The sequence below is a fragment of the Tamandua tetradactyla genome, chromosome 9, assembly GCF_023851605.1.
Source record: "Tamandua tetradactyla isolate mTamTet1 chromosome 9, mTamTet1.pri, whole genome shotgun sequence".
Classification (NCBI taxonomy): Eukaryota; Metazoa; Chordata; class Mammalia; order Pilosa; family Myrmecophagidae; genus Tamandua; species Tamandua tetradactyla.
The window spans coordinates 53,286,322-53,301,232 of record NC_135335.1 but is presented as its reverse complement, the minus strand read 5'-3'; the positions used below and the strand labels follow the sequence as shown (position 1 = coordinate 53,301,232).

General features: G+C 36.5%; 1 protein-coding gene across 1 annotated transcript in view; it reads right to left on the bottom strand.

Moving 5' to 3' along the window:
* The window catches only part of ADAMTS16 (ADAM metallopeptidase with thrombospondin type 1 motif 16), a 170,214-nt gene that overhangs the window by 107,757 nt on the left and 47,546 nt on the right, over nt 1-14,911 (bottom strand). Inside the window, exon 7 of the mRNA XM_077115112.1 lies at nt 12,893-13,030. Coding sequence (XP_076971227.1) covers nt 12,893-13,030 — 138 coding nt within the window. The remainder of the gene's footprint in view (nt 1-12,892; nt 13,031-14,911) is intronic.

Genomic DNA, 14,911 nt, shown 5'->3' with positions numbered 1-14,911 from the left:
GCACTGATGAAAGAAAGAAAGAAATGGGAACTCCTCAAAATTAAACAGTTTTGCGCATCAAGGAACTTCATCAAGAAAGTAAAAAGACAGCCTACACAATGAGAGACAATATTTGGAAATGACATATCAGATAAAGGTCTAGTATCCAGAATTTATAAAGAGATTGTTCAACTCAACAACAAAAAGACAGCCAATCCAATTACAAAATGGGAAAAAGACTTGAACAGACACTTCTCAGAAGAGGAACTACAAATGGCCAAAAGGCACATGAAGAGATGTTCAACTTCCCAGGCCATTAGAGAAATGCAAATCAAAACCACAGTGAGATATCATCTCACACCCACCAGAATGGTCATTATCAACAAAACAGAAAATGACAAGTGCTGGAGAGGATGTGGAGAAAGAGGCACACTTATTCACTGTTGGTGGGAATGTCAAATGGTGCAACTGCTGTGGAAGGCAGTTTGGCAGTTCCTCAAAAAGCTGAATATAGAATTGCCATATGATCTGGCAATACCATTGCTAGTATCTACTCAAAGGACATAAGGGCAAAGACACAAATGGACATTTGCACATCAATGTTTATAGCAGTATTATTTACAATTGCAAAGAGATGGAAACAGCCAAAATGTCCATCAACAGAAAAGTGGCTAAACAAACTGTGGTATATACATACAATGGAATATTATGCAGCTTTAAGACAGAATAAAGTTATGAAGTATGTAACAACATGGATGGACCTTGAGAACATTATGCTAAGTGAGACTAGCCAAAAACAAAAGGACAAATACTGTATGGTCTCACTGATATGAACTGACATTAGTGAATAAACTTGGAATAGTTCATTGGTACCAGAGACCATCAGGGGATAGAAATAGGGTTAGATATTGGGCAATTGGAGCTGAACGGATAAAGACTGTGCAACAGGACTGAATACAAAAACTCAGAAATGGACAGCACAATACTACCTAACTGTAATACAATTACGTTAAAACATTGACTGAAGCTGCACGTGAGAATGATACAGGGAGGAGGGCTGGGGGCATAAATGAAATCAGAAAGAAAGAAAGATAGATATTAAAGACTGAAAAAACACTGAGTCTCTATAAATTTAAAAAGATTGAAATTATCCAAAGTACTTTCTCTGATCACAACAGACTAAAGGTGGCAATTAATAATCACTAAAGAACCAGAGCTTGCCCAAATATATGGAGATTAAACAACACACTCCTAAATAATCCGTGGGTCAAAGAAGAAATTGCTAGAGAAATCAGTAATTATCTCAAGACAAATGATAATGAGAATACAACATATCAAAACTTATGGGATGCAGCAAAGGCTGTGTTGACAGGGAAATTTATTGCCCTAAATGCCTTCTTTAAAAAACAAGAATGAGCAAAACTTGATGATTTAACTGTCCACCTGGAGAATTTAGAGAAAGAACAGCAAACTAACCCCAAGGCAAATAAAAGAGGAGAGATAATAAAGACTAAAGCAGAAATAAACTAACTGGAGAACAATAAAACAACAGAAAGAATCAACAAAACTAAAAGTTGGTTGTTTGAGAAAATTAATAAAATTGATGGCCGCTTAGCTAAACTAACAGTGGAGAAAAGAGTGAGGACACACATAAATAAAATCAGAAATAAGAGGGGGGTTGTTATCACAGATTGTGAAGAGACTTAAAAAATCATAAGAGAATATTACGAACAGCTATATGCCAACAAACTAGATAACTTAGATGAAATGGACAAATTCCTAGAAACACACGAATTAACTATACCGACTTGAGAAGAAATAGAAGATCTCAACAAACCAATCACAAGTAAAGAGATTCAATCAGTCATCAAAAATCTTCACACACAAAAAAGTCCAGGACCTGATGACTTCACAGGAGAATTTTATCAAACTTCTCAAAAAGAACTGACACCAATCCTGCTCAAACTCGTCCAAAAATTTGAAGAAAAAGGAACCACCACTTAACTAATTTTATGAAGCTAACATCACTCTAATACCAAAATCAGGTAAGAAATGATACAAGAAAAGAAAACTACAGAACAATCTCCCTAATGAAAATAGATGTAAAAATTCTTAATAAAATACCAGCAAATAGTATCTAACACCACATTAAGAGAATTATATCTCATGATCAAGTGGGATTCATACCAAGAATGCAAGGGTGGTTCAACATAAGAAAATCAATCAATGTAATACAGCATATTAACAAATCAAAGGGAAAAATCAAATGATCATATCAATTGATGCTGAAAAAGCATTAAACAAAATCCAGCATCCGTTCCTCATAAAAACACTTCAAAAGTTAGGCATTGGAGGAAATGTTCTCACATAAAGGGCATATATGAAAAACCCATACCCAGCATCACACTTAATGGTGAGAAATTGAAAGCATTCCCCTTGAGATCAGGAATGAGACAAGGATGTCCACTGTCACCACTACTATTCAACATTGTATTAGAAGTACTAGCTGGAGCAATTAGACCGGAAAAAGAAATAAAAGGCATCTAAATAGGAAGGGAAGAAGTAAAGCTTTCATTATTTGCAGATAACATGATCTTATACTTTAAAAATCCTGAGAAATCTACAGTAAAAAACTGAGCTAATAAATTCATCAAAATGGCAGGATATAAGACTAATGTACAAAAATCAGTAATGTTTCTATACACAAGCCATGACTTATCTGAGGTGACAACTAAGGAAAAAATTCCATTCAGAATAGCAGCCAGAAGAACTGTGCATCTAGGAATAAGCCTAATCAGGGATATCAAGGACTTATATACAGAAAATTACAAAAAATTGCTAAAAGAAATTTAAAAATGACCTAAATAGATGGAAAGATAGGATAGGAAGGTTGAATATTGTTAAGATATCAATTCTTCCCAAACTGATCTTCAGATTCAATGCAATTCCAATAAAAATCCCAACAACCTACTTTGAAGACATGGAAAAATTGGTTATCAAACTTATATGGAAGGGAAAGAGACCTCAAACAGCTAAAGATATCCTAAAAAAGAAGAGCGAATTGGGAGGTCTATCACTTACTGACTTCAAAGCTTACTATAAAGCCACAGTGGTCAAAACAGTGTGGGACTGGCACAAAGACAGAAGGATTGACCAGTGGAACCGAATTGAGAGTGCAGAGACTGACCACCAAATTTATGGACATCTGATCTCTGGTAAGGCCCCCAAATCCACTGAATTGGGACAGAAGAGTCTTTCCAATAAATGGGCAAGAGGACACCATCTTATACCCCGTACAAAAATTAATTCAAAATGAATCAAAGACCTAAATTTAAAAGCCAGTACCAAAAAAATACTTGAAAAAAAATGTAAAGAAACATCTTCAAGATCTAGTAATAGGAGGTAGCTTCTTAAAGTTTACACTTAAAGCACAAGCTGTGAAAGAAAAAATAGGCAAATGGAAACTCCTTATGATCAAGAGCTTCTGTGCCTCAAAGGACACTGTTAAAAAGGTGAAGAGGCAGCCAACTCAATGGGAGAAAATATTTACAAACCACATATTAGAAAAAGGCTTGATATCCTGTGCACATAAAGCTCACCAACAAAAGAACAAACAACCCAGTTATAAAATGGGCAGAGGAAATGAACAGGCACTTTTCTGAAAAGCAAATACAGACAGCTAAAAAGCATATGAAGAGCTGCTCATCTTCACTGACTATCAGAGAAATGCAAATTAAGATGACAATGAGATACCACCTCACACCTGTAAGAATAACTGCTATTAAACAAACAGGAAACTATAAATGTTGGGGAGGATGAAAGAAATTGGAACACTTATTCACAGTTAGTGGGAAGGTAAAAAGTTCAGTAACCGTGGAAATCAGTTTGGGGATTCCTCAGAAAACTAAATATTGAGTTGCCCTATGACCCGGCAACACCAATACTCGGTATATACCCAGAAGAATTGAGGGCAGTGATGCGAACAGATATTTGCACACCAATGTTCATAGCGGCATTATTTACAATTGCCAAAAGATGAAGACAATCCAGGTCCCATCAACAGACGAGTGGATAAACAAAATGTGGTATATATTTACAATGGAACATTATGCAGCATTTAGACAAAATGATTTCCTGAAATCTATGACAACATGGATGAACGTTGAGGACAAAATACTGAGTGAAATAAGTCAGACATAAAAGGACAGATACTGTATGATTCCATTACTACGATTCTGATAAAGCCACCAGTGTTTTGGAGCAGTTAGGAGAAAAAATCTGAGTTGAGGGCATGGTGGCCCATGACAAACTCTGGGAACTGTTCTGTAGCTGCTTGTTGAAGTAGGCTTTGAAAATTATTGCTTTTTTTCTTTTTCTTTGGATGTATACATATATATGTTATATTTTACAACAAAAAAAGTTAAAAAAACGACATGCAGTTATAGTAATATCAGAAGAAATAAATTCCTGAAATCAAAAATTTGAAAATATTTAGTAACATAGCTCATTACTATAGCAAAGCTGATACTTGTAATAACTTTTTACTTGATATTTTGAGAACGCACACAGTTTTGATAATTTATCAAATGGTATTTAAGATACTGTTTAATATTCAGAATTCAAGTAACTCTGCTATCTGTACTTATAGAATCTTTTTCCTGTCCTTGCTTTGATTTTAAATTTGTTTATGAAACATATTGTACAGACAGGCTTTATGATGATTGCTTAGATATTATTTTAAATATGCCTATGGATAAGCTAGCCAAGATATCCATCTTAGTTGGTTAAGACTTCCATATGTTAATTGCAAAAATATTTGTATCTTCATATTTTCCTGAAATAAGGAAAATATTTAGTAACGTAGGTCATTATTATAGCAAAGCAGATGTTTTATAAGAACTTTCTATTTGATATCTTGAGAACATTCACAGTTTTGACAGCTGATCAAATGGTATCTAAATTAGTTTTTAATATATAGAACTTAAGAACTTTGCGATCTGAAATATGTAGACTTTTTCCTTGCTGCCTTAATTTTAAATTTGTTTATGAAACTTACTGCATAAACACAGGCTTTACAATGATTATATGGATAATTATTTAAATATGCCTATGGTTACGCTAAAAAAAAACGGAACAAAACAATACTTAAAATAAATCACCAAATCCTACAAAATAAAAAAAATAAATAAATAAAAATAAAAATGAATTACAGAGGCAAATTGTACTTTTTTTAGGGTAGTCATGAAAGAATCATTAACAAATGCATCTCTAACAAATCAATAAATGGAAAGAGGCTAATAAAAATACTTGTTAACCGAAAAAGTGATAGAAATAGGGGCAAAGTAACATGGAACTGGTAGGACAAAAATAAAGGAACTAAGAAAAATCTAAATGAAAATATATTAATAATACCCTAAAATGCAAACAGACTAAGTATCCTAATTAAAGATGAAAAGTGTCAAAATGAATAAATAAAACAAAACAAAATAAATATAAACTGAAACTGTGTAAAACAACTCTTGTCAAATACAGGATTTTGAAAATAAGAAGATATGCCCTGAGAACTGTAATCAAAATAAATCTGGCAAGGCTGTAATGATAGCAGACACTGTTTATTTCAAGCCAAGAACTGTGACTAATTATGGATATTTCAAGTTTAAAAGAGAAAGTAAAAGAGGAATACATTACAATTGCAATTGTGTATGTATAGAGTAACACAGCATCAGAATATGTAAAGCAAGTTTAACAGAACACAGAAGAAATGTGAAAAAAATCCACTTTCCAACTTGTTTTACCAGGTCAGCATAGCTTTAAAGTTAAAATTTAATGAGGACATTCCAAAAAATGAAAATCATAAGACAACCCCATGAACACAGAATGCAAGTATTCCGAAGAAAATATTACCAAATAAGGTTCAGTAATATAAGGAAGGGTAATACATCTTTACCAAGTTGTGTTTATTAGAGAGAAAAATTAATTCCCTATATTAAGAGAATAAATGAGAAAAGTCATAAAATTGCCTTAATAGATACACAAAAACAAATGTGATAAAGATGACCACTCATTCAAAATGAAAGCACTTAGCAAACTCAAAATAAAGGAGAACTTCTTAATCTGTTACAGTAGCTACATACTAATAGCAAATTATTCACTAGGTAAATGAATAAAAAAGTATTTGTAAAGTCCCCTTGGGGGAATGGTGAGAAAGGGGGAAAATTCAACTTTCCCATGTGGAGAATTCCTGATATTCTCACAAGCAGTGGGGACAACCAAAGAAATAGGCCGAGCCCTCAATCTTGGGGTTTGTTCATATGAAACTTATCCCTGCAAAGGATAGGCTAAGCCTACTTAAAATTAGGCCTAAGAGTCACCCCCAGAGAATCTCTTTTGTTGCTCAGATGTGGCCTCTCTCTCTCTCAGCCCACACGACGAACAAACTCACTGCCCTCCCCCTCTCTATGTGGGACATGACTCCCGGGGTGTGGACCTTCCTGGAAATGTGGAACAGAAATCCTGGAATGAGCTGGGATTTAGCATCAAGGGATTGAGAAAACCTTCTCGACCAAAAGGGGTAAGAGAGAAATGAGACAAAAATAAAATGCTACTGGGTGAGAGATTTCAAACAAAGTCGAGAGGTTATCCTGGAGGTAATTCTTACGTGTTATATAGATAATCACCTTTTCAGTTAAGGTGTAATAGAGAGGCTGGAGGAAAGTGCCTGAAAATGTAGAGCTCTGCTCCAGTAGCCATGTTTCTTGAAGATGATTGTATAATGATATAGCTCTTGCAATGTGACTGTGTGATTGTGATAATCTTGGGTTTGACCCTCCTTTTATCTACCTTATCGACAGATGAGTAAAACACAAGGATTAAAAATAAATAAATAACAGGGGGAACAAACGTTAAAATAAATCTAATACATTGAAATGCTGATGATCATCGTTGGGGAGGGGGTATGGTATGTACGAATTTTTTTTTTCTTTTTATTTCTTTTTCTGGATTGATGCAAAAGTTCTAAGAAGTGATTGCAGTGATGAATATGCAACTATGTGATGATATTATGAGTTATTGATTATATACCAAGAATGGAATGATCATATGGTAAGAATGTTTGTGTTTATGTGTTGTTATATTTTTTAAAAATTTAAAAATTAAAAAAAAATATATATATATACTAGCTATTGAAGAAGCTCTTATAGCAGTCACATTTACTCCTACATTTTAACTGCTGTCTCCAAATTCTGAGATGCTGAGTTAGGGTGGGCCTGCCAAAGAATGTAGGTACAAAAAGGAAAAGCACTGTAGCCATTCTGCAAACGCTCTACTCAAATAGCCATATGGACAAAATGGACAAAACGAATCTTGACTTCTTGCACATTATATAAAAATCAGGTGCACATAATAGGTAAAAAATTTTCCACTATGCTTAGTGGACTCTCAGGTCAAATCAATTTTTTCTCATTGATAATAACAGGTGGTATGGGTTATGGCAGGGGAAGTGGGCAGCCCCCAAACTTCCTTTTCCCTGCATTCAGAGCTCATGTTTTGATTTATACACACAAGGCTTGAGGGTAGGCATATTCACTGATCAGTAGGACATGATGTAAATATTTAAAATTTAAATTGAAGATGAGCCCATGCTGACATTAAATTTAGTCATGAGCTAAAATTTCCTTAAATCGTAGGCCTCCCAGATGTAGACATGAGTAATTAAGATGAGGTCCATGCCTATTAATAGGAAATGACATACTACTTTATTGACTGGATTGATGAATTTACTCTCAACAAACAGGACTTTTCATAATTACAGGATGAATGGAGAAAAATTTTTGTGACAGTGTCAGGCCAATTGAGTTTCCTTCTTACATGTTTTTTGCCATGTATCAAATGCTGGTTTGCTAAGTATGGAGGGCAGAGTCATCTTTAAAACTTGGCCATTTATCCTTACTCATTTTGGGGATCATACCTAAACAGCCACCTAATTGGTAGAGAATATAAGAGCATTTTGATACTGAGAGATCAGGAAGCCAGCAAACATCAAAGAACACAGACTAGGATTTATTAATCTATGTAAAAATAAGCATCAATACACTGTAGAAGAGTCCAATTTGCAACTGGTCACTTCACATAGAATAAACTTTGACAGGGAATTTAACAATGAAAGGCTTTAGTGGGAAATTTACTCTTTCAGGAAAACAAACTTCTGGCTATGCTAAATTTTATTCATTTTCATGTGATCTAAAAATTAAGAAAAATCCCTAAAAATGAAGTTTTATTACAGAATTGCTACAGAAGAGTTTACTCATTAGCACAAAAACTTAAAGGCCTAAAATGTACAGAGTTCCTATTTGGAATGAAGGAAATGTTTTGGTTAATGGAGAGTAGTGATGATAGTACAATATTGTGAAAGTAATCAGTAGTACTGAAATATATACCTGAATGTGGATAAAAGGGAAAGTATTAGGTTATATATATGGTAATAGGATAAAAAATTTTTAAAAATTCATGAAAATGCAATGCACAAATAGTCAACCCTAAATTGAATTATGGAATATAGTTAATAGCACAATTATAAAAATGTGCTTCCATTAATTGTAACAAATGTACCATACAAAAAGAAGGGGTTAATGATAATGGGGGGTATAAGGAAATCCTGTAGTTTATGCACGATTGTTCTGTAAACCCACAACTTCACTAACAAAAAAAAGACAAAAATTCAGCATACAGTTTGGTTACCCCTGAATCACAGAAAAAATGAGTTTTAATTCCATAATCTTAATCACTTTAGGACCATATTCTGATTTGAAGAGAACAGTCCACATGCAATGTCCACAAAATAAACTCTTCTCTAAATATGTAACTTTTTCTTTCCATGAATTTTCCTATATTTCTTGGCAGTTTCAAAAGTTTTTCTGGACTCTTTTGTGATGTGGATTCTCCTTACACACCCAAGTTTGCAAGCTCTCATTTTCTAAGTTGTCAGAGTTTATTTCAAAAAATTAAAAATGCTTATTATACTCATCATAACCAGGAGGCAGAAAAAGAGATACAAAATTTTGAAAAAGAATCTAGAAAATTATAAGAAGATTTGGGATATAGAAAACTCCAAATTCTCCTTGTTAATACACACAAGAGCATCATAGACCTAGAGAGAATTCTCTTCTTTAGAACAGAAAGCAGAGCCTCTATACATGAAAAATAATTTCAACAACTGTAAGAAGTAGCTACCACCCCCCACCCTCGTGAGTCTATGAGAATGCCATATGGGGCATAACAAATGTTATAGGCACTGCAATGTGTCACGGTCAGGCGTTAAAGGATGCTCACACTGCCTTTTCATGTAACAGAAATAAAAGAAAAATAATCAAATGCATATTCTTACAATACACAATACAATGATTGTCCACAAAATTCTGAGTGGCATCAAATACGCAAATGGTCATCCTTCCTTCAAGTGGTAAAATAACTTGATGGAGTTATATCCCAGTTTAAGATTATGGAAAGGACTGCAATCCTCAAGGCTGGTGGTGAAGATGCTAGCTCACTGGAACCTGTTACAAGACGTTCTGGCTGAGGTGGCAGGGAAAGTAAACCAGTGGTAGGTCACTGCTACAGGCAATCGTGGGAGGAGCTGTCCAAATAATAAATGGAGTCAACCTAACAAAAATACTGGCATGATCCCACTCAAAGAGTATTCTCGAATCAAGACAACTTAATGTGTGCAAAAGGGGGAAAAAGGCCTCTTTAAAAAAAGGTAGAATGCAAAGTAGGAGCCCAGTGGGACAATCCAGAGAGGTCAGCTGAACAGAGTGGCACCCACAAGGTGGACTAGGGCTGAAGAAAACACTGCCTCCTTCATTCTTAGTTTTGACTAGAAGAGCATTATGTAATATAAACTGCCAAGACTTGGAAGACAGCTCTCCAGCCTGCTAACCGGGGAACTTGTTGGGTGTTGCTGAGGTGTTTTAAATACCACCTATTATGCAGCCACATCTACATGTGGTCCTGCCGCCGTCACGCTGGCAGAAGTAACAGGATCCTCATGTCTTGGGACCCAGGTTGGGTCCAAAGAGATGCAGAGGGACAGAAGTGGGAGGACACATGCATGTCATTAGATAAACACATGTACACACTGTGGCACCTCCTATCACATTTTCTCTTTTTTGATTTTGTACTAATGTTTATAAACACTCCTTATATGACATCATTGACACATAGTCTATTTTATATATAACTAAGAAGAAAAAGGGGATCCAGCATATAAATATAAATTTGTAAAGACAACATAATAGTGTATTATGTAAATGTAAAGAAATGCCTAAAATGATAATACATATATTTTTAAATGCATGCATTTTACTATTTCTATTTCTATATATACATATATTCAATTTTATTATTTTTAGAGAAGTCCCTTTGAAGGATTCCATGCCTACTAAAAGCTTTGCTTTCCTTAAAATATTGGTATTTGCCCTATTTTCAGTTAATAGGAAAAGACTCTATCTTTTTTCTTGCTTTGGTTTTTCAAAAGTTCCTACTGCCTCAATATTACAGGTAAGTAGTTCATTATGACTTATAAATCTTTGTGCCTTCTCTGGTCCTCATTTTTTTTTTTTTTACTTTCATTTGCTTTTCCTCTTGATCAAACTTTCTATTTCTACTTAATTGTTTTGTGTTTTCTGTGACAAACTGCCCTAAACTCTGAAGGTATGGCAGGCTTTATTAGAGTAGAATTGTATACAATTAAAGTAGAACTGAAAATTCCTATACTTCCTTTAACGAATGTGACAATCTCAGAACTGTGCTCTTTTGAAAAATTTGAATGACATTAATTGAAAACTAATCATAGCAGCCCACTAGCCTTTATTTCCTGGCAACCTTGGTGTATATTTGAACTGAGGAAGCATATTCTTTATCTCCATGAATCGGCTGGTTATTGAGAGTCTGTTAGACGGCGAGCACACTCTTTCTATGTGCCGCAAAATACATCTTGGTCCAATGAATAAATGTGCCCTTAGCCCTCATCTCTTATCTGGGGCCAAAGAATTAATACCATTCCCTAAATAGCGAAGATGGAAATTGGTGTGTCTTCTACGAGAGCACCATCTGTCAGTGCCGTTTGGTTCCAGAAGACTGTGCCCCGAATGGAAGAGTTCATATGAGTCCAGGACATGGTGTCCATTCTATGTCCATGTATGTGGGGGCATTTTGTATAGCATGCCTGTGCAATTTTCACAGATTAGTCATCTTTAAAGAGATAAAAGCTGATTTCTAAACAAATAAGGAATCTCCCCATTTCTTTTTAGTATTTGAACTAAGTAATTTCGTTAAGTACCCGCAGATAAAAATAAAAGTGATGGCTATGACTGCCAAAGTACGGCTTTTCTTCTGCTGGTTTCCATCATCCTTTGGAGTGGTGGGCAGAGGTTGGCTCTGGGGTCTGGAGTGCTAAGGCTCCACTCTCAGTTCTGCCACTCATTTTTAGCTTAGACCTTCCAGGCTTCAGTTACTGTGATACAACTTGAGGTTGGTAATGAACCATGGGTGGCCTTCTTTACTCCTGCGTCCTTCTCTTCCAGAGCAAACACACAGAGAACATTTCTCAGCCCCCTTGCACATTGGGAAGCCATTGATGAATTCCGACTTCCATAAATGCACCCCTTGGCCTGCACACCCTCCAGTGCTCTCAGTTCCACATGCACCATCTGGCCACAGAAGAGAACTAAATCGTAGCTGAGGGAAAATCCAGAGGATGGAAGGAAACTAGGCCTCTGAATGATTGCATGGAGCACAGTCTCCCACAGACCCACACTCGAGTATGACGTGCCAAATATAAAGTTTTGGTTTAAGGCTCAAACCAAATGCTAAATTTTAAGTCACTAAGATTTGAGGGACAGTCTATTTGACCAGCACATTTGAGGACATTTCTCCAAGTCCCTTCTATCTTCCACAATTTAAAATCTACTATCTCTTCCTGAGGGGTCACCTCCCCAGTGTTCTAAACACCATAGAAATTAATCTTATAATAAAATTATTTAAAAGTAATTCTTAAAATTACAGGATTTGAGATTCATATTAAAATTTACACTCAACTTTTTCCAATAAAAATGGAATTTTTTTCTAAAAGAAAATGCATTTTGTGAAAAAGAAAGAAAGAAACAGTGGTTGTTTCAGTTTGCTAGGCTGCTGAAAGCAGATACCCCATAAAATGGGTTGGCTTTTAATAACAGGAACTTATTAGCTTACAGTTTTGAGGTGAGAAAAATGTTCAAATCAAGAAATCATTAAGGCAATGCTTTCTTCCCAAAGACGGCTGCCTTGGGTCCTCTGTCACATGGCAAGGCACATGACATCATCTCTTCTTTTCTCCCTTCTCTTCTGGGTTTTCTTGCTCCCATGGCTTCCTCTCTCTTTGTCTGAATTTCATTCTTTTATAAAGGACTCCCACAAGAGGATTATTTCCCTGAAGTAACCTCATCAAAAGGTCGAACTTACAATAGTTTTCTACCCACAAGAATGGATTAGCTTTAAGAACATGATTTTCTGAGGTACATACAGCTCCAAGCCACCAGACATGCTTTATCCTTGCAGACACAGATGCATGCATGTCAGATCTTCCTACTTATTTATATCTAATTATAGAAGTGAAAATTAAATGCTAGTGACAAATATTTCATGGTAAATGTCTTTATTGGTTTCTTTTGGGTTTAAAAGTCAAACAATGTCAGGCTAAGCTGGCAGGCCTCGATGCTGTAAGAAAGTGTTTCATGAACACCATCAAACTAGAATCATCTTGGCAAAGATGAGCCACCAGACCTGTGGGTACTTGGACTGTCTCAGCAGGATTAGGCTAACCAGGGAATAAGCTTGCAAAGACACAGAGAAAACACAAGACTGGTTGAGGAATTCATACCTTAAAAATTTGTGCAGGTACTGGCGACTGCAGGGTGACCAGGAGAAGACCCCATTGCGTCCTGCCAGAGTAGGGGACATTATGTTGCCCTCAGATTTCTTGCACATGTTTCCTTCTCCATCGTGGACCATGCCAAAACTGCAAGAAAGAGAAACACTTCTTTCAAAATAAAGGGAAGCTTAAATTATTTCATACTTTCCAACAAACATATGTCAAGATTATTAGTTGGGTAAAAATAAAAAGTTATAACAGCCCAAATGTGAAATCTTTAGATGTTCACAGACCTTTTCTAAAGAACAGATGATTCATCAAGTTGCTTCAGAGTGTAAACCCTTCAGAGTGTAAACCCTATCAAAGCAGAGACAATATCCAGATGTCTCCTAAGATGGTTTAGTCATGGGAAAGCATTTCTGGTAAGGTAGTGAGGGGCAACTCAATTGTGATCTTCTTGATAAAGCTTAACTACTTTATACTACTTCCTTCTCTCTATAGTCATTTCTGTTCACCAGGGATTGTTAGAATTTCCAGTGATATTTATTAGAAATACAGATGTCAGGCTCTAAGCCAGGAATTATTGACTCAGAAAAGAGAGATACAGACTTTGAGCTTTTAAATGAGCCTCCTCAGGTGAAGGTGATGCCTAACAAAATACAAGGGTGACAGCTACTACAGCAAACCCTCCTGCCCTGCTTGGGCAGAAATCCATGGTGGTGCTGACATAGGGTCCCTATTCCCATTGGTGTGGCTCATTCTCATTCGAGAGCTGTACGACTTGAAGCAGGGACAGATGGACAGTGCTTGATCTGATTTCCTAAGTCCCATTTGCAGGGAGTAGCTCTACAACCCTCAATGGGTGGCTATGCATAGGGTGCATTTACCTGTGGGACTGAAGCTGCACCTGGTATGTTGAGTGAAAATCAGCATGCTTGAGGGCTTCAGCCTTGACTTTAGTATACTGGGCCATCCCAAGGTACAGTGGCTGTAGAAACCTGAGCTGGATCCTCTGGAGGAGCTTCCAATATTATAACGTCAGTCAGAACCCCCTTACTGACACTTGGGGAGATCTTTAACCCTGTACCTACTTATGAGAATCACACTGACCTGAGCAGTGAGTCATATGGTCTGATGTGCCCTTACCAAGTTCACCTCTTCCCCTTAACTTCCTAAAACTTTGACTTCAGAAGAATCATGCATGGCTGTCTTCCACTCTCCCAAAAGAGCAGAAGGCACTACTTTGGGAGAAGCTTTGTTTGGTCTCAGAGACCTTCCTTATAAGGCAAATGTGTTCCCCCAAAGCCAAGCTCTTATTGGCCATTAATGTTTGGCTTTCAATTACTATATGCATTCCCTGAGAGCAGGATCTCAAATGAATGAGAAGGGTAAGGGTACAAGAGAGAGAATGCAAAGAGGGACAAGGTGGTTACTGGATCCCAGTCCCAAGCTGCAGCCAAGAGTCCCATGATGAGTGAGTGGAAGGCAGGCTACAGGGACAGGGAAGATACCAACAGGGCAGTAGTGGGCTGCAAAAGCGACTGGAGAGTCTTTACTTCCTACTGAGGCTGAAGGCACACTTTTGCACTAACTGATTTGCTTAGAGCTCTTTAATATCATTAAAACTAAGAACTAACATTCATGAACACTCACTATATTACAGATATGACATTAAGCGTATTACTTACATTCTCTAACATAATGCTCAGGATAATCCTGATATGGACTAAACCATTTCCCCTCAAAAGACATGTTCAAGCCCTAAGCTACAATCCTGTGAATGTGAACATGTATGTAAAGATTATTGAAGATGTGATCAGTTAAGATGAGGCCAAACTAGATTAGGGTGGGCCCTTGGTTCAATATGACTCGGGTCCTTACAAGAAGAGGGAATCTGTACACAGTGAGTGAGAGAGAGAGAGAGAGCCACGTGATGGAGGCAGAGAATGAGTTATGCCACAAGCCAAGGCATACCATGGATTGCCGCAACCCACCAGAAGCCAGGGGAGAGGCAGGTAACAAACTGTC